The following is a 16,654-nucleotide window of genomic DNA, read 5'->3' on the forward strand; positions in this document are numbered from 1 at the left end:
ATGAAGGAAAAAAACAGATGGGATGAACAATGGAACTGCGTGCAATGGTACCTGATCGGCATTTTGTCTGTGCAGCGCGTTGCAGACGAGAGAGAGTTCGGATGATGTTCCGGGTAGTCGGTAGTGTAAGGTATTCTTCAACAAGAAACAAACTACGTCATCAGAGCTGTGACGATCAAGTTGGCTCTTTGCTGTCGTGCTGCACTCCATGTGAGTAAGTGTCTCTCCATCCTCTTCGACGTTGAACGAAGCAAGGTTTCAAAATGACATGCACCAGCACTTCTTGGTAACAATCACCAAAAAGCGCCAGTGGTTTAGTGGTAAAATCCATCGTTGCCATCGATGGGCCCCGCGTTCGATTCGCGGCTGGCGCATTGGTTTTCTCGAACGAGTCAGTTTGAACTTTTTTCTCATCTTTTTCCAATTTTTTCTCATTTTTGCTTTGTCGTGTATTGCCCCACTCGAACGAACACTTGGGTGGAAAGCGGGGATGGCCAGGGCATACCAGCCACATTTTTCGCTCATGCGGGTGGTGAGAATCGCCGAGCTTATGAGACCCCGCCCAAAGCCGAACCTTCAACAAACGGTCCGATGGTGTAGTTGGTTATCACGTCAGTCTAACACACTGAAGGTCCCCAGATCGAGCCTGGGTCGGATCAATTATTGTTTTCTTTTTGTGCGAAATTCCATTTGGTCAACTTTTTGTTTCCCCGTGGATATGATGACTTCCAATGTTGTATCGCTAATGCGATGAGATGCGTGCACGTCTTTTACATAAAGAAATTTATTCTGCCTCCACGTTCCCGCACTTGATAGGTTTAATTTTTCCTGGTGAGTGCTTTGCAGTGCATGCCAAATTGAACAACTTGGATCTTTGTGGACATCTTCATTTTACCCGATAACTTCTTTCATTGACAACAAAGGGGAAAGAAAGAAGGGATGAAGAAATATGACTGTATCATTATATTCATTATCATCAGCCAGCTCAACTGGTATCATATGTACAAAACTCCTAAAAATACAAATTAACTCCATCCATGTGTACCTATATGCAAAAAGTTCCTGCCCGACATTTCCTACTCTTCCTTCAGTCTTTTGACTCTTCTTCCCACTGACCATTAATTACTCCCCTCTCTCAGATAGGACTAGTATCTTCATCAAAATAATACCCCCAAACGCTGTCCACGTCCGCCACATACACAGTCGGGCTCAACTTCCTCAAGCCCTTTGCCCATAGCTCCCTCTGCTCATCCGCCGGATCAAACACCGGCGTCGCCACCCGCAAATGCAACGACGACACCCGTCTCGCTAACCGATCAGGTACAGACGGCGACCCCCCTTCCCTGGCGTTAAACCGATCAATGATGCCAATCAGCTGCGTGAAAGCCTCGGCTTCGGCCTTGCTGCATTCACGGGCGGTGGGGTCATCCAGGTCTACATCCGACGGGCTCATTTCGCGGCGGCGGTGGCTTCGGCTCCGGGCGTCGTCGAGCTTGTAAGTCTTTGGCTGCCGTCTTCCATTTCCTGTTGTTCCCGTGGTGGTTGTTGTTGTTGTTGTTGTTGCGTCGTTGTCTTCGGACCCCGTCGAGTCGTCTGTTGACTCTGACTGTTGTCGTCGGAGGTTGGGCACGCTCTTTTTGCTCGTGGGGTGGTAAGCCTGGGAGGAGGGGCGGAAGTTGATGCGGGGTGGCGGGTTGCGCTTGCCGGGGTAGAAGCTGGAGCGGTGCAGTGGGAATCCTGAAGAAGAAGAAGATGAAGACGAGACTTGAGAGTAGGTGGAGCTTACGGACCAGGGACGGAGGGGTGATTTGACTGGTGGTGAGGGAGGCGCGTAGGTGGGTGGTGGAGGTGTTGGGGCTGCGTCGGAGATGATGCTGACGTCGTCATTGTAAACGTCTGGTTCGAGTTCTGGGACTTGGTCGGATCCTGATGAGAGGGGCCGTGATGGTGATGAGTCTGATCCGCTTGATAGCGGTCGGTTTGATGTTGGTAGGGGAGGGGGTATTTGGTAGTGTCCCCTGGACGTTGAGGGTCGTTGTGGTGATTTTGGGCGAGGGGGTATTTGGTAGTGTCCCCTGGACGTTGAGGGTCGCTGTGGTGATTTTGGGGGAGGTGGAACCCAGCCAGCGTTGGACGCGGAGTAATTGTTGTCGCCATGTGTTGAGTTTGTGTCTGGTACAGAAAGATGTGTTGACTGTGTGTTGGATGCGGTGATGTCAACGCTTGATTTCTTTCTGCAGGCAACAGGCCGTGGAAGTGAAAAGTTCATAAACACGGTAGAGGACGCTTCCTTGGGCCCCAACTCAGAAAGCGGTCTCGGTCTCGGTGCTGGAGATGCATTGTTCGGGATGACTAGAGGTGGAAGTGATGTCCCTCGTGTATGTCTGGATGTGGGTAATGGAGGATATCGAGGAGGCCGTTGAGGAGGCCGTCGAGGTGGTCCAATGTAAACATCGGTAATGTAATCCCGGCCGATGCCAGATTTAGACATGCTTTGGCCATGCAGTGCTGCCATACTGGTGGTGTAAGGTACCGAGGATGGGTTCGGGGAGCCTTCTGGCTACAGAGGACGAGCGAAGTCAAAGCAAACGAAGCGGACAGTTGACGAGACTCTTAAATAGGTACAATACGGTGAAGCAGGAGGCCTTCCCAACAAACCGGACAAAGCTCGTGTGGACTCACTCGAGTCAAGATAGCTGCAGATTTTGTGTAGATCTGAGTGGGTGTCGTCAGAGAAGGATTCAAGAAATGGAGTAGCAGTACGGTGCGAAGGTGGCTGAGATTAGTGCGATCACCTCACTGGTACACCAATTGGATACTCATGAAGGGAATTCTTATGGTTAGTGAAGCTCTTCGACCTCGTATTATTGCTCGAATCCCGTCCACTGGATCCACGTTTAAACTTGGGAGTGGCACACAGCCAGGAACCACGGGAGATGGATCTGCTGGCAACGGCCGCGCACAAGCAAGTTTTAGCGCTGAAACAAATGCTGCCATGTTGACCGAGGTTTGGCTCGAGTCCGAAGTGCGGGGAGATTTGTTGGAGATAACAAGTTCCTCCGAGCTAAAGAATTGAGGACGCGGAATGGATGCCCTGCCCTGCCTGCCCGGGCACCTGACGGACTTTTGAAAACTTCCACCGGGTTTTTTGCGGCTGCCGCCTGGAGAGGATTCGGCGACGTTTCGTTCTGTTCTTCAGTGGACTGGAGAGCGTGGCTGCGCTATAAATATGAATCGGATGACGTTGCGTCGGTGCCAAGCTCAGCCCCGCATGGGTCAAAACTGCCCGGACGGGAGCGGCCTCCGGTCTTAGTGTACATTCACTAAACAGTGAGGCTAAGGAACCCAACACACCGGATGATTTGGGCCCGCTGTGCCGAGGCAAGGCATCCTAGAGTTTGGAGTTTGTACCTGTTCCTTTTCCATTTGTTCACCAGCATAACCATGTAGTGACACCATACACGAGTCTTCCAGACTGTCAAGTGACCACACAAAGGTTCGCCGAAGAATCGGATACGAACCAACGACCTTCGAGCGACGAATCAGGATACCAGTAGCAATCGTTGAATGTCCGGCTTGGCAGCGACCATGATTCGCACCACGAAATGCCTCCAAGAAAAACGTGATGACCACGAGCGCGCAACGGTCTAGGTACATACACTCTTGACCGGCCCGCCCCTCGGTATACCGTCCTCTAAATGTACGCGCAAGTGCCATCATGGCTGAGACATGCGATCGATATGATTGTCAGGGGAGATAAGCGAGGATCTGCCAGGATCACTGCCTTGCGAACTCGGCAATCTGTCCCTGCAATAAAAAGAAAGGACTATCAACAGAAGACAAGATTGGAATTGCCGGTTATCATTACCAGATGTATCGATGCAAGCACACGTTGCACAACGTAAGCTCTGTGTAACGAACACTCGCGGCAGAAATACCTAGCGATGAACGGGCACCATGCATAGCTCTACTGGGGGATAACGTGGTTCAACGGACAGAAAGACAGCTTCAATTCTCACTCAGTCTATGCCCTCTCCAAAGGAAACCGTAAAATCAAACGACAAACGCCTCGCTTCGCTATCTATGGTAGAACCTAGGTATCCCAAAAAGCAAAACGCCTGCCTATCTGCCCGCCTGCCGGAATATGACGTCATGTACAGATCCTTTTTCCCTTCTTCCATGTATTTTTTTTTTTTTACCCAGGCACCAAGATGAGATGATCACCACCATTCTTCATGAAACAGTCCCGCCGTCGTTGTATGGGGCAGCAGCGCCACCCGCTTCGGCAACGGCGCCAAGATCGTCAACTCCTTCGTCTGCCCGACCCCTGCATATCGATATCCATATCCATAATCCTGCCGCTCATACCACGGCACACCATCCTTGGATCCCTCTTTTGGCGACGACCGTGGCGACGATCTCGTCGACTTTAGAGAGCATACCGTCGTAACCCGGCTCCTGACCTTCTTCAGCTCCTCCAGCCTCTGCAACAACTTCCCCCTATTCCACAGCCTCTTGACATGCAGCTGCCTAACACCGTCCTCCTCCGAATCGTACACCGTTCCCGGCGGCACCGGTGGCTCGAAAAGAACCACGCTCTCTGCCCACGCCCTGGCTTGCTCCTCATCCTCGTCTGAGAAAGTAAACGTCACGCTGTCTTCGTCATCCGGTTGCCGCATGGTGATGAACCAGGTAAGGAAGCTGGGCATGGCTAGTGTGACTTCTTTGGAGGCGGCATGAAACATGGCATGTCGTCGGTAGCCTGGCACAGCCTGCGCATAAGGTGGCCGTGAATCTTCGGCTTCGAGGTAGGCGGCGTAGGCGGCGGCGAGGGCGCGGTGCGAGAAGACGAGGCTTATCCGGTCGTCGGATACCGAGACGTCTATGGCTGCTAATGTTGGCATGGCGCAGGCTTATTGTTTTTATTTTCTTCCTTTTCTTGGTAAGAGGTAGAAAGGGGCGGGATTCGTCGATGATGATGATGATGACGACGACACCCGGAGAGGTGGTTGAGACCAGCTCAACGACGGGGCGGGCGGGTGCCCACTGTTTTGGTGTTGCGGTGAGTTGTTGTCGACTTGTCGTTGAGTTCTCTGTTTGTCTTGCACTTCGCGAGCAGTTCAGCGGGTCTTGGCGGCTGTCTTTGTCGGCGCTGCAATATGGATGCGAATACGATAAAAGCCCAACTGCTGAATGACGAGTCGACTTTGGCTACACTCTAATCTTCGGCAGTTCCCTGGACCCGATGTTCGCTCAATACAATCCTGTGGAAACAAGGGACCAGCGATGCGAAAATATCGTCGAACTTTGATTGTGTGTAGTAAGTTCAAATTGACAATATCGAAAGCTGGACAACGAAAAGAAAAATTCAGATCCAGGCGCGCGGGAATAGCAAGCAGCACATGCAGTGTTTAAAAAAGCCTCTAATATCTAGTCTTACCATCATCTGTGTAAGAAATGATATTACAACGTCGTCTCCATTGTTGATAATGTTATAAGCCAATGAAGCAAGTCCAGTTGTTCGATGTACCAGTTTTTCTCTTTCTCCTCCTCTTTGCTCAAAATTTTTTCTCTTCCACTCGTTATTCTGTTGCATGATGCAAGTGGAAGCTACCTTAGACTAGTAGATCCAGTTTAAGTGGTGAAGTGGCACTCATCTTGCAGCCAGTGGTTTCGCTCGCCACCAGCGCCCGCAGCGCAGATTGAACCACTCGACACTTCATGCATGCACTATACTGCTTCTGATGCAGGTTTGCGGTTCGCCCGAGTGTGAATGGATCTTCGGCGCGGCTCACGGGGCGGGGAAAGCACCTGGGATCGTTTTCGGCAAAGAGGAACTTTACCAGGTCGTCATAGTCGCAGTCGCAGTCGGGCACTTATTCGTTCGCTTGATATTCCAAACTAACAGCCGTGTCTAACAAATGAAAAAGAGTCTTCTTGTTCTTTCTTCTTATCCAATGTCGCAGCGCCCATCAACCGTGTGAGCCTGTGAGAGAGAGAGGGATTCGTGCGAATGTTTTTCGCTTGTTTCGCCTTCGGCTTGTTTAGAGGCAGGTATGGAAGTGCGGAGAAGGACTATTTGTCCAATTATTTGCGAGCGAGTAAAGCCGTCCAAGCCGTCGTCGTGGGTCTTTCTTTTTTTTGACCATCATGTTGGCACACTTGTGGTTGAAAACGTTCTGGGACGAGTTTCTTCGGTGCTCCATATAAAGACATCCCGACCCCTCCCCGCAAGCAACCACGACAGGAGACATCAGCACCGGACGTCAATTCCTGTACGCTATTATCGCGCGAATCGTGAGATCTGCGCAATATTCGATACGACCTATGTCGACAGCTGTTGGAAGATCTTGATATGTATGTAGGTTGATTGGAGGCTATCCCGCTTGCGAAGTCGGCGACTTTCGGTTTTCCTTTCTCAGTAGAGACATCAAGACTGGCCCGAGGCATTTTGTTGTATGTATGTAGCACCGCAGGCCGCAGAGTCAGACTGACGAGCCCGAGTTATTATCGATGCCCAGCAAGAGACCCAATTATACTTGCGCTTTATGAGACCACCAGCTCTGCCTAAATTTGGTCTTTGCATTCATCCTTCCTTCTACGCTCTGGTTCGAAGACAACACAAGACGCTCGCCAGCCTCACTGACGGGAACTTATCGAGAGGTTCCTTTTTTTTTTTTTTTTTTTTTTTTTTTTTTTTTTTTTTTTTTTTTTTTTTTTGGTGTAGTGAGTCGTTTCGGCGGCATCTCGGCTTCGAAAAAGACTGGAGAGGAGTCGAAGAAGATGATCTTCACTTCTCACCATCAACCGTAAAGTGAAGTCTCTGCTCCTGCAAACTGCAAATAAATTTTCCAACCTGTTTCACATTTGCCTGCAAGAACTATCTATCGACCCCCCGGGGAGAAAGAAATACATCTTTTTCATGATGCCAAATGCAGATATCATGCAGCAGGATCCAGTCCCATCTCCATCCATCTCCGGTCCATGATCCATATCCCGCATCTCGTCGGCCGTCCCTCGACCCCTCCCCGAGCCTCCTTTCTCCGCGCGCTATCGCTGTCTGAGATCTTCAAAAGTCCCACCTGGCTGCTGCGGATCGTTAGGCCAAATCGGGCGGGTGGAACCGCATGGCGCCAACGCAACTTGAATTGCAAAACGCAAACGGTCGGTCCCCCGCCCCGCCAACCCGGAGTGTGGGCTGTTCAGTTCAGTTGTCATCCCAGGAACGACCTAATCAAGGCCAAGCCCCCCGACGGGGACCTAGAGGTACCTATCGGTCTTGTGGATCCACTTTTTTTCTCACCGCGGCACACCTGGGCTCAGCCGCCGGCGGGGGGAGGAGTCACCGCACCCACCTGCCTGTCCGGGCCCCTATCTAAAGGCAACTAACAGGACCCAACGTCAACAAATCGAGCAGATAAAAAAAACAGAGTTTGGCTCAACTGGCTCTGTGGTGTAGTGGTAGCATACTTGCTTTGGGTGCAAGTGGTCCCAGGTTCGAACCCTGGCTGAGCCCTGAAGCAAATCCATCTGCTCAACTTTTTTTTTTCTCTTTCTCTATCTGTCTTTTTTCCCATAGCTTTTTAAATTTTCGGTTCCTGAATAGCATCGATGCAGTCGGCTCGGGATCATCCCTGGCAGGGATTTTCTTGGGGGAAGGGGGAATTGAGGCTCAAAAGTTTAGAAAAAGAAAAAGCCGTCTGGGCATCTGGTTGGGAGGGGGTTGCGTCTGCGTGTCTGTGTGTGTGCGGAATGACGTCCTTTCACATGCTTTTCTTTTCTGGAGCTTCAGTGATGCGTGCTTTTTGTCGGAACAAGTGTTTCTTTGGTGATGCACGGGACTAGTTGATTGCACAAGCTTTAACCGGAATGGAAATGTTTGCGTTGTTTTTGTTGACGTACAGCTATGTGCTTCGTACTTATTGACGCCGTCGTTAGGCAAAAAATAAGCTCGAAGACTTGAGATCTCGAGTCCGTCCTTTGACAACGATAGAATTTATCGAGGAGAATGATGTTTCGAATGTTCGCACCGGCCTTTTATAAAACCGCCAACTATTCATATCCCTCCGGTAATATCTTCGAGAGTCCTGTGTTCCCAGACACTCCCTCTTGTGTAAATCGCATCTTCATATCTATCATAGGATTACACCCATCGAGTTCTTGGAAAGAAGAACCAGTTCGAAGTAAATCAGGGGATGAGGCCAAGTGAATAAATAGTTACCCCGTCGTTGTCGCTTTCTCCTTTTTTGTGTATCACCCGGACTGACAGTCGCACGCACAGACGCATCTACGACATGTTCATGTCCCTTAGTGGCCATCAAGCTCTTGAGTCGCCGGCGGCACTTGTCTTGAAATCCATTATGCGGCCTTCAGGAGAAAACAGAAGCTTATACTATTGCCTCAGAACGACGAGCAAAAACACTAAAGTACTCCTATCTTAGGCTGGAGGCCTGCGCAGCTCTGAAACTCGGTGATGCTTCGGTACACTTGATTATTTGATATGGCTCAGTGGAACATCGTCTCTAGGCTGGGGATCGAGCTCAGGGGACATACCCGTAGCACTGGTTTGGGAGGGCCACGACTAGATATCCTGGCGTGGATATCGACGTTGCCCATCATGCGTATGTAACCTCATCAGCATGTTTACTAGTTAAAGTAAATGAGGGTATTAGCTTACACACAAGCTATATCGAGTCAAATCAAGGCCAATGCCTGCTGTTGTCCGTCTAGAACAAGTATGACCATGAAACAGAGGGCAGCTACAATGTCTGGCCTATAGCACTTGGTTTCTACATCTTATGGGTAGGAATTGGTACAGAGAGGCAGAGTAATGTTTGATATTTTCTTGAGTTCTTTTGCCAGGGTTGAGTAAATGCATTGTCCTGCTGGTCCGGAAAGCACTGATTCCCGGAAGTTGCCCTACGTCTGAGATCAGAGGTCGTCATCAAAATACAAAGGAAGATTTGCTAGCTTCTGACAACGAACGTCGTTAAAAGCTGGACGACTCCTTATATGGGCATGCTGCGTTCTCAAGCGCCAACTCTATCCCGGTGGTTTGACTTGGAGCCTGATGTCGAGTCTTCTGCACGCTTGGAAGGGAACGCATGGTAACTTCCCTGGCTGAGATGAGGGAAGTGATAGGGTTGAATATCAGGAACTTGTGCCTAATTGTGTATAGGTTTGAATGGTCCCAGGCAGGCGTCGAACACTCGGGTATTGCGCTGCGGTGACCCGAAAGACTATCCGTAAAGCTTGTCTGGGTTCTACCGTGTCTTCAACAGCTGCCAGGCATGACTGTAAAACTCGCTCGCAAGAATTTGAAAGAGTGGGCGGCCTCGACTTCTTTTAGGAGTAGAAGTAATCTCGGAGGTCATGACGGAAACAACAGTAGGCGCCCGTAAGGTATAGATTAATCTTGAAGAGAACTCACTGTCAGAGAACCATGATTCGAGTGTCTTGACAACGAAGTCAGAAAACTAGTGGCTCTCCACTAGAGAAGACCACCGTGACGTGGCTGTCCAGAGTGCCCTAGAAGATGCCCTCGGTCATGATCTCGCTCGCCTCTTCACTCTTCTGTCACGCTTTGTGACCCGGCAACCTACCTGCTTTGAAGATTTCACTACGGTAGTTGCTGATGCTGCTGCTGCTTGACATTATGGGGAAGCGAAGGCTTATATACCTACCCATGCTTTTCATCTTGTACGCGCTCGAATTTCGAGATGCGAACGAAGGGGCTGACAGCCGCAGCGTCACAGCCCCTGTTGCTCGCGACCAACGATCAAAGGTCCGAATAGGCGAGCAACTCAACCGTCCGGCATGCCATTGTGTTGAAGCCGCCAGGGATCCTGGGTTCCATCTTAGTGAAAAGCTAGCGAACTTGCGGAAATGACGAGGAAGGATCGTCCATGCCATCACACCTTGATGGCCAGCGTCGGACCTCCACCACTCGACAGCCTTGGAAAGTGGCTGTTCCTGACCATTTGTGCGGACATTTTTGGTTAGCTGTGGCCTGTCTCGAGCGACTTTATTCAACGGGGCAGTGGCGACAAGCCGAGGTAGGAAGTCTCCGACGTGGAACGGCGTCTGGCTGCATTGGTATGGTCCACATCCGGTACGTCGGATGAAGAACGGTTGTTTTGTCGTATGTAACGCTCGTCCGGCCGAGTCCGTAAATAGGGTGGACGTGTAGTCGCTGCAGCCGTAACACCATTCGTCCATGTTGTGTACCGTGACCCGAGTCGAGCGCCACGGCGCCAAAAGGACTCGAGCGTCCACTCGTCCGCCCACCCACCAGCTAGCCCGGTAGTGAGGGAACTCTACGCGGTATCCGGCCACCGAAACTTGTAGGGGGTCGGTCAAGAAAACACCGGCATTGAAGCTCTAGATTGCCAAACATGATAAGCAAGGCCCGGAGTTTTGTATACCTTTGATGCCAGTGACGAGTGCTGCTCTTCGCTGCTGGATCGGTGTCGAATGCCGTCAAATAACTAGGCAATGGATGCTTCTCGGCTCGAGGAGGGGGTTCCGGAGACGGATCACATGGTAAGACCGGGATGCTTGTTTACAATTGGCTTTCGCGGTGGTCCGCAGAAAAAGTGTGGTTCCTGATTCCATCATCATCATGGCAAGCGGGAGTGTCTGCCAGGACATGACGTCCTCAATTCTGAGCCAAGATCCAATGGTCAGCCGATGTCATCGTTCGTTATCAGCTTGGCTGATGGTCCGTGCAGTATCCGCGATAAAGGCCAGCCGAGCCGCTGGTGAACAAAATGCGCTGCCAAAGCACAAACGAGACGGGAACAGACAGGAAGGGCCCGTGTTTATCGTGGAAAAGCAAGTCAAGCCAGCATTCGAAAAGAGCATCGATGGGTTTTGCAGCCATTTCCAACAGCCAAGCCGTTTGCCAATTCGCTAGCGCGTGGCGGGGCCGCGGAACAACCTTGTTCTTTTAACCGGCCGACCTTCGCCCACCAAGTGCACGACCCGACCGATGGCCATCAAGGTTCTCACTTCCATGCGCCCAGTCACCCATCCATCACACCAGTTGGCAAGTTGGCGGAACCGAGCGATGACACCCTCACCAACACGAAGAAAATGAAACGGCATTCCGTTCACAGCATTCAACGATGATATCAGTTAATATTGAGGAACAGGTACCCAGACCTCAAACTTGCCTAACAGGACGAGGGCCATCGTCAATTCTCGTCTAGGGGTCGGTGGATATACATTTGACCAAACTGCGATTACATGAAGAGGGGAAGAAATATGCAGATCTTTCCAAGAAGTACACAGGCTCTTCCGAACTCGCTGACGCTCTGCAGCTCAAACTCAAAAAGCGAGGGCCATGATGGCCAATCCCGCGGCGGCCAAGCCCGACGCGCCCTGGCGAGCGGCACCAGCAGTGGGAGGGGTGGTGGGAGTAGTGGCGTTGCCTGAGCTAGCCGGTTCCTGGGACCCGGGAGATGTCGTGGTAGTTGCCGAGACGTGGCCAGCGCAGTGCCAGTGGTCGCCATGGGCCTCGCAACCGTAGGATTCCGTCGGGCTGGGCTTCAAAGAGACGGAGGAAGCGGACTCGCCATCATGGTCGTGATCCTCCTCGTCGTGGTCATGGTCGTCATGATCATGGACTGCGGAGGTGGTCGCAGCTACGGATGAGACGCTGGCAGCGGTCACGACCGTGGCAAGAGAGGTGACCTTGGGACCCTCGCAGTGCCTGAAGTTGTTAGTTACAATGTCCGTGAGGGCATGACTCGCCGTGGATACATCAACATACCAGTGGTCGCCATGAGGCTCACAGCCAACCGAAGCAGTGGGCGAGGGAGCGAGGGACTGGGCCAGTGCAGTATGCACGAAACAAAAGAGGAACGGCGCAACAGTGGACAGCTTCATGATGCTGATTTGACGAGTAGCTGGCTGCAAAAATGAGAGTGACGAGTGACTATCGGGTCTGTCTGCTGCTGCTTCCTCCTCATCGTGTCGTATTTATCCTCATCCCGAGTTCTGCTGCCCAGCCTTGGCTATCGAGCAATATCCGAGAGGAGGCTGATCATTCTCATGCAGAGATGGTCTATGGCGAGCCGTTGCGGTTGAGTGAGCAGTTCCCAGCCATTGTGAGGAGTCCATCAAGGTGTTCAAAGGATGAGGGACTTTGATTCAATATTCGTGAATGCCTCATCTTGGCGGCATGATGGTGTTGATGCCAAGAAAGCCTCTCCGAGACCTGACTTGGGAAACCCTAAAGTCTGGTCTTGGTAGACGGCGTGGGAGCGTGAATCCACTCTCATCCTCCTGGGCTGGTGGGCAGCAGGAAAAAGTAAAATGAGTTGAGACAGCGGATGGACTTGGCGTGAGATTCTACAGGGCTCCCGTGGTGATGTTGGTGTTTTATGTCGAGATATTGCGCATCTCGAACGTGGGCCTTTATGGATCGGTATCTTTGTCTCCGACATGGAAGCGCGTGGCATCCCTACGGGCCACATGTCTCCCAGCACATGTCTCGCGACCGGATGTTCGACAAGAATTCTGCACACTGATGAGATAAGTCTCTGAGGAGTTTGGAGATAAAGAAGCATCGCACATCAAGAAACAACTCAATGACCTTTGCACTAACTGAATGATGTGCCTTCCACTCCAGTTGGATACACTGCAGTGGAAGAACGTAGTACGTAGCTGCAGTGTGAGATGCTCGACTGCCCGACAAGGACAATGACAACTGCCTTTTTCGGATCCGTCCAATCAATCCATGAGGAATTGCTGCTTAGCCCCACCCGCAGCAGGGGCTCACCGGACGCTTAAAAAGGTACGTACCTACCGTCAGAGCTATCTGGCCATCAAGGTTCTCAACCATCAAGGTGCCCTCTGTGCTGAGACAAGATTAGGACCCGTACCACACTCCGATGCACCAGCAAAGACAGCCCACCCATTGGCTGAGAGGCGTCTTTACCAAGAAAACGACTCCACCGCCTGCAGAAACGACTTGTTCCTGCTGCTTCTCTTCTTCAGTTCCTTTCGTGGCCACCGCCAGCCTCTCTCTGCTCCCGTCGGTGTGTGTCCGTCCGTGTTTACTCCAGTTCTGCTCCCCTCCTGCTCCCCTTTTTCACGTGGCCGTTCAGTTTGGAGAACTGGACATCTGGAATGTGTCGATTCCTCCCTTGTACATAGTAGTAGTGTTTTCGAACTTCTTTTTTGCCAATTCACAATCCATATTTTTCTGTGTGAGACTCGCTCGGCACATCCCGCGCCCCTCGCCGCCAAGTCCCCAGTCCGATAGATATCCCCGAAAGATGGAAATGGCGCGTCACTCGCTCCGTTTCGTCTGAAGCTTCCTGGACCCTCAATCCGGATCCACCGCCACGAGCTTGGCCTACCTTTACGACCCCGACGACCGTTACAATTTGGAACCTTGAACACCCACGTTCCTCGATCATATACCAGTTAGGCAATTCGACCGAAGCAGTCGACGTCTTAAACTACACGGGCGATCTTCATCGCGACTTTGTTCACCGGTCAATCTCGCCCTTCACTTCACTCCCGCGAGTCAACCCATCTCACTTGAGCCTCCAGCCTCGCTACTTAATGAGCTGTCAACACCTTCAGTCCATACCTCCCTCATCCTTCACTGAGAGAAAGACATCCTAGCCTGGGTTGTTCACGTAGCCCATCAGCTACTCTTACGATATTCGACAGCCACCAAACGAGGATAGCTTCTCTTCAGCTCACACGATATCATCTCAGCCCCTAGGCTTCACGTAGCCTATACTTCTCTCCGTGGCCCTTAACCTCCTGGGCTACCAGTACCCCCAATCTCATCATGGCTCGCCTACTTTCCTCAACAAGGAAAGTTATTCTTCAATATGCTTTGACGGCGCTGCTTTTTCAGTCCACTTCCGCCTCTCAAATACAACACAGAGCGCCCCAGGTCACAGCTGCTCCCACCGCAACCACCGCCCCAGCCGCCGTTCCCACCGCCATTTCGGGCTGCCACTTGCACGATACAGAAGTGTAAGTGTCTTGATATCATCTCAATATGAGTCACTGGATTACTGACCTGGCCCATACAGATTCTGCATGGCTGGTGAAACCGAGTACTCAATTCACACTACAGCCACTGCCACCTCTGAGCTCCCTGCTCAGTTCACTGGATGCCACTCTCACGACGATGCGCTGTACGTTATAGTGCCCCCGCCTCCCTGGTCTTGTGGCCTATATTAACTGGAAGCAGATTTTGTGTAACCCCAAGCGGAGATGATGTGGAGATTTCACGAGTAATCGAGGAATCTGAACAAGGTCACGATGATCACGACCATGATGAAGATGAAGCGACGTCCTCTACCACTACCAGTGAGAAGAAATGTCACTTCCACGCTGGTGTCGAACACTGCACTGGTGGTGATGAGCATGAGGAGGAGAGTGCAACATGCGAAAGGACCGACCGGGACTACAACATTCGTCTTAGGGTCGGTCTCCTGTTTGCCATGTTGGCAACCAGCTCCATTGGTGTCTTCGGTCCCATTCTGCTCTCCAATTTTGTCTCGCCAAACAATGTCTTCGTCACCATTCTTAGACAGTTCGGCACCGGCGTCGTCATCTCGACTGCCTTCATCCACCTCTTGTCTCATGCTCAACTCATGTTTGCCAGCGAATGTCTGGGAGAACTTAGTTACGAGGGCACAGCAGGTGCCATCTCCATGGCCGGCATCTTTATTTCGTTCCTTGCAGAGTATCTCGGCGTTCGTGTCCTGCAGTGGCACGCCGCTAAAACGGAGGCACGCAACATCGAGAACGGCGGAGAGAGAGGAGACTCGGCTCAAAGGGCCGAGATGGTTAACATACTGGTCTTGGAATGCGGTGTTATCTTCCATTCTATTCGTAAGTTACACCGGCCCTATTACCCTTTCTGTTGAACTACCGCTAATCAAGTATCACAGTAATCGGCATTACGTTGGTTGTTGCTGGCGACACCTTCTTCCTCACCCTTTTCGCAGTAATTGTGTTCCATCAAATGTTTGAGGGTATTGCGCTTGGTTCTCGCATCGCAGCTCTCGGAACTCTCCCGCCGATCAACGCGGCCTCCTCGGTCCACGGCCATTCGCACCACGGCCACAGTCACAATCACGCTCATGAGGTTAAGCGCTCAAGTCTGCCTACTGAGTCCACCTCGCCAACGGGAACCGATCATGGAGTGGTCTCTGAAGACGAGTCAGCAAGAGTTACCGTCATCAAGCCTGTCTCGCTCAAGAAGAAGCTCGTCCTGGCTTCTGGTTTCGCCTTGGTCACCCCTATCGGCATGGCCATCGGTATCGGCGTACTCAAACAGTTCAATGGAAACGATCCTTCGACTATTATCGCTATCGGTACCCTCGACGCTCTTTCGGCCGGCATCCTTATGTGGGTCGGCATCGTCGAAATGTGGGCTCATGACTGGATGCTGGGCGGCGAGATGACTACTGCCAGTCCTCTCCGCACTTTGGCCGGCTTGACTGCCCTTGTTGCAGGTTTAGCTTTGATGAGCTTGCTCGGAAAGTGGGCTTGAGAGACTTCATGTCGCACACTCTTATTTCTAGGATATCTTCTTTTTCTCTTTTTTTTTTTTTTTTTTTTTTTTTTGTTTTTCTCTGGGATTGGCTAGGTCTCTCCAAAAAATATTGGGTCACGGTTATTGGGCATAGCGATTGGAAAATTCTACTTGGATGGCGTTGATCACACAAAAGTTTATTGGGTTTGGATTTGATGCATACCTAATGAAGCATATCAAGACATACGAGTATGACATGGAAGGCATTGAGTTATCGAAAGCAAGTAAGTTGGAACGCATATTGGTAGAGGAGAGACAACGTTTAGATGACCACACCAACAATTCATGATCTTGGCACACTGAGTTCATTGATCGAAAGTGACAATTGGATACATAATCCGACGGAATATCCTGCATTTGATAGGAAGTAGAAGTCCGAGTCTTGCGTAACTTCGAGGTCGCATCTGTCGTTGATCACCGAGCAGTGTTAGGCGAGGACGACATGGAATTTCGCACGTAGGGTTTTGTACGATGGCTGGCCTCAACACATGATAGACAGCGGAAGGGATGATCTCTTTCAGTTTACGAACTAGAAGCAAATTAGAGGAATCGGGTGCCCTTTCCTGCTCGCCTTCATGCGATCGAATCAATCCTAAGTTAGGAATGTGATATCGGGACTTTGAATTTGCTAAAACAAAGATACAGCTAGCTATCTAGCTAGCCCTCTCAATTTGCATTGTCCCTTGCTTTGTCTTCATCGCGAAGAATCACAATTAGATTTCTTGACGCTCTGTTTCACGGCTCAAGGAAAGAAAAAAAAAAAAAAAAAAAAAAAAAAGGCGAAATGAGATTGATTGGCACAACACGAAAAGGGGCCAAAAAAATGGAAAAAAAGAAATGCCCAATAACAGGATTGAACTGTTGACCTTCGCATGGACTTGATATCTCGTTAGAGAAGATATTAGTACGACGCTCTAACCAGCTGAGCTAATCGGGCTTAGTGGTAATTTGTTGAAGTAATTAGGCTTGCTCAGTACCTATTAGGGATGATTGGACACGTGCACAGACACAAACCCGCTCGCCCCCCTTGTTGTTGAGATAAGATCACCCAGAGTGCTTGCTTGGTGGACACTCACTGAT

The 16,654-nt window shown here is 50.9% G+C and overlaps 4 protein-coding genes and 4 non-coding genes across 8 annotated transcripts; 4 read left to right on the forward strand and 4 right to left on the reverse strand.

The window, feature by feature from the left end:
* The first annotated feature begins 303 nt into the window (after window positions 1-303).
* Window positions 304-374, forward strand: NCU15065. The gene has a single exon. It is a non-coding gene; the product is annotated as a tRNA-Gly (tRNA).
* Window positions 375-585: 211 nt separating this feature from the next.
* NCU15066 lies at window positions 586-659 on the forward strand. The gene has a single exon. It is a non-coding gene; the product is annotated as a tRNA-Val (tRNA).
* Window positions 660-941: 282 nt separating this feature from the next.
* On the reverse strand, window positions 942-2,997 carry NCU02883 (hypothetical protein; the record flags this gene model as incomplete). The annotated part of the gene is made up of 3 exons (XM_960472.2): window positions 942-2,560; window positions 2,683-2,696; window positions 2,919-2,997. 3 exons carry the CDS (start codon window positions 2,995-2,997, stop codon window positions 1,136-1,138), a joined length of 1,518 nt encoding a protein of 505 aa, XP_965565.1. The 3' UTR covers window positions 942-1,135.
* A 992-nt stretch (window positions 2,998-3,989) lies between these two features.
* On the reverse strand, window positions 3,990-5,499 carry NCU02882 (hypothetical protein). Its single transcript, XM_960471.3, has one exon. The coding sequence runs from the start codon at window positions 4,902-4,904 to the stop codon at window positions 4,221-4,223; it is 684 nt and encodes a 227-aa protein (XP_965564.3). The 5' UTR covers window positions 4,905-5,499; the 3' UTR covers window positions 3,990-4,220.
* Window positions 5,500-7,444: 1,945 nt separating this feature from the next.
* Window positions 7,445-7,516, forward strand: NCU15067. The gene has a single exon. It is a non-coding gene; the product is annotated as a tRNA-Pro (tRNA).
* A 3,579-nt stretch (window positions 7,517-11,095) lies between these two features.
* Window positions 11,096-12,314, reverse strand: NCU02880 (hypothetical protein). The gene is made up of 2 exons (XM_960469.2): window positions 11,774-12,314; window positions 11,096-11,713 (listed from the first exon to the last, which is right to left on the reverse strand). Exons 1-2 carry the CDS (start codon window positions 11,887-11,889, stop codon window positions 11,329-11,331), a joined length of 501 nt encoding a protein of 166 aa, XP_965562.1. The 5' UTR covers window positions 11,890-12,314; the 3' UTR covers window positions 11,096-11,328.
* A 1,496-nt stretch (window positions 12,315-13,810) lies between these two features.
* Window positions 13,811-15,602, forward strand: NCU02879 (zinc/iron transporter; the record flags this gene model as incomplete). Its single annotated transcript, XM_960468.3, has 4 exons — window positions 13,811-14,001; window positions 14,061-14,165; window positions 14,222-14,868; window positions 14,928-15,602. 4 exons carry the CDS (start codon window positions 13,811-13,813, stop codon window positions 15,530-15,532), a joined length of 1,548 nt encoding a protein of 515 aa, XP_965561.3. The 3' UTR covers window positions 15,533-15,602.
* An 810-nt stretch (window positions 15,603-16,412) lies between these two features.
* Window positions 16,413-16,511, reverse strand: NCU15068. The gene has a single exon. It is a non-coding gene; the product is annotated as a tRNA-Ile (tRNA).
* Between the last annotated feature and the right edge of the window lie 143 nt (window positions 16,512-16,654).

This window comes from Neurospora crassa, linkage group I (genome assembly GCF_000182925.2).
Source record: "Neurospora crassa OR74A linkage group I, whole genome shotgun sequence".
NCBI lineage: Eukaryota > Fungi > Ascomycota > Sordariomycetes > Sordariales > Sordariaceae > Neurospora > Neurospora crassa.

Bases quoted from the DNA above. Each gene is read 5' to 3' on its own strand.
- NCU02882 (XM_960471.3), bottom strand. From the start codon at position 4,904: ATGCCAACATTAGCAGCCATAGACGTCTCGGTATCCGACGACCGGATA.
- NCU02880 (XM_960469.2), bottom strand. From the start codon at position 11,889: ATGAAGCTGTCCACTGTTGCGCCGTTCCTCTTTTGTTTCGTGCATACT. The intron at 11,714-11,773 runs GTATGTTGATGT...TAACAACTTCAG, and splicing joins GAGCCTCATGGCGACCACTG to GCACTGCGAGGGTCCCAAGG.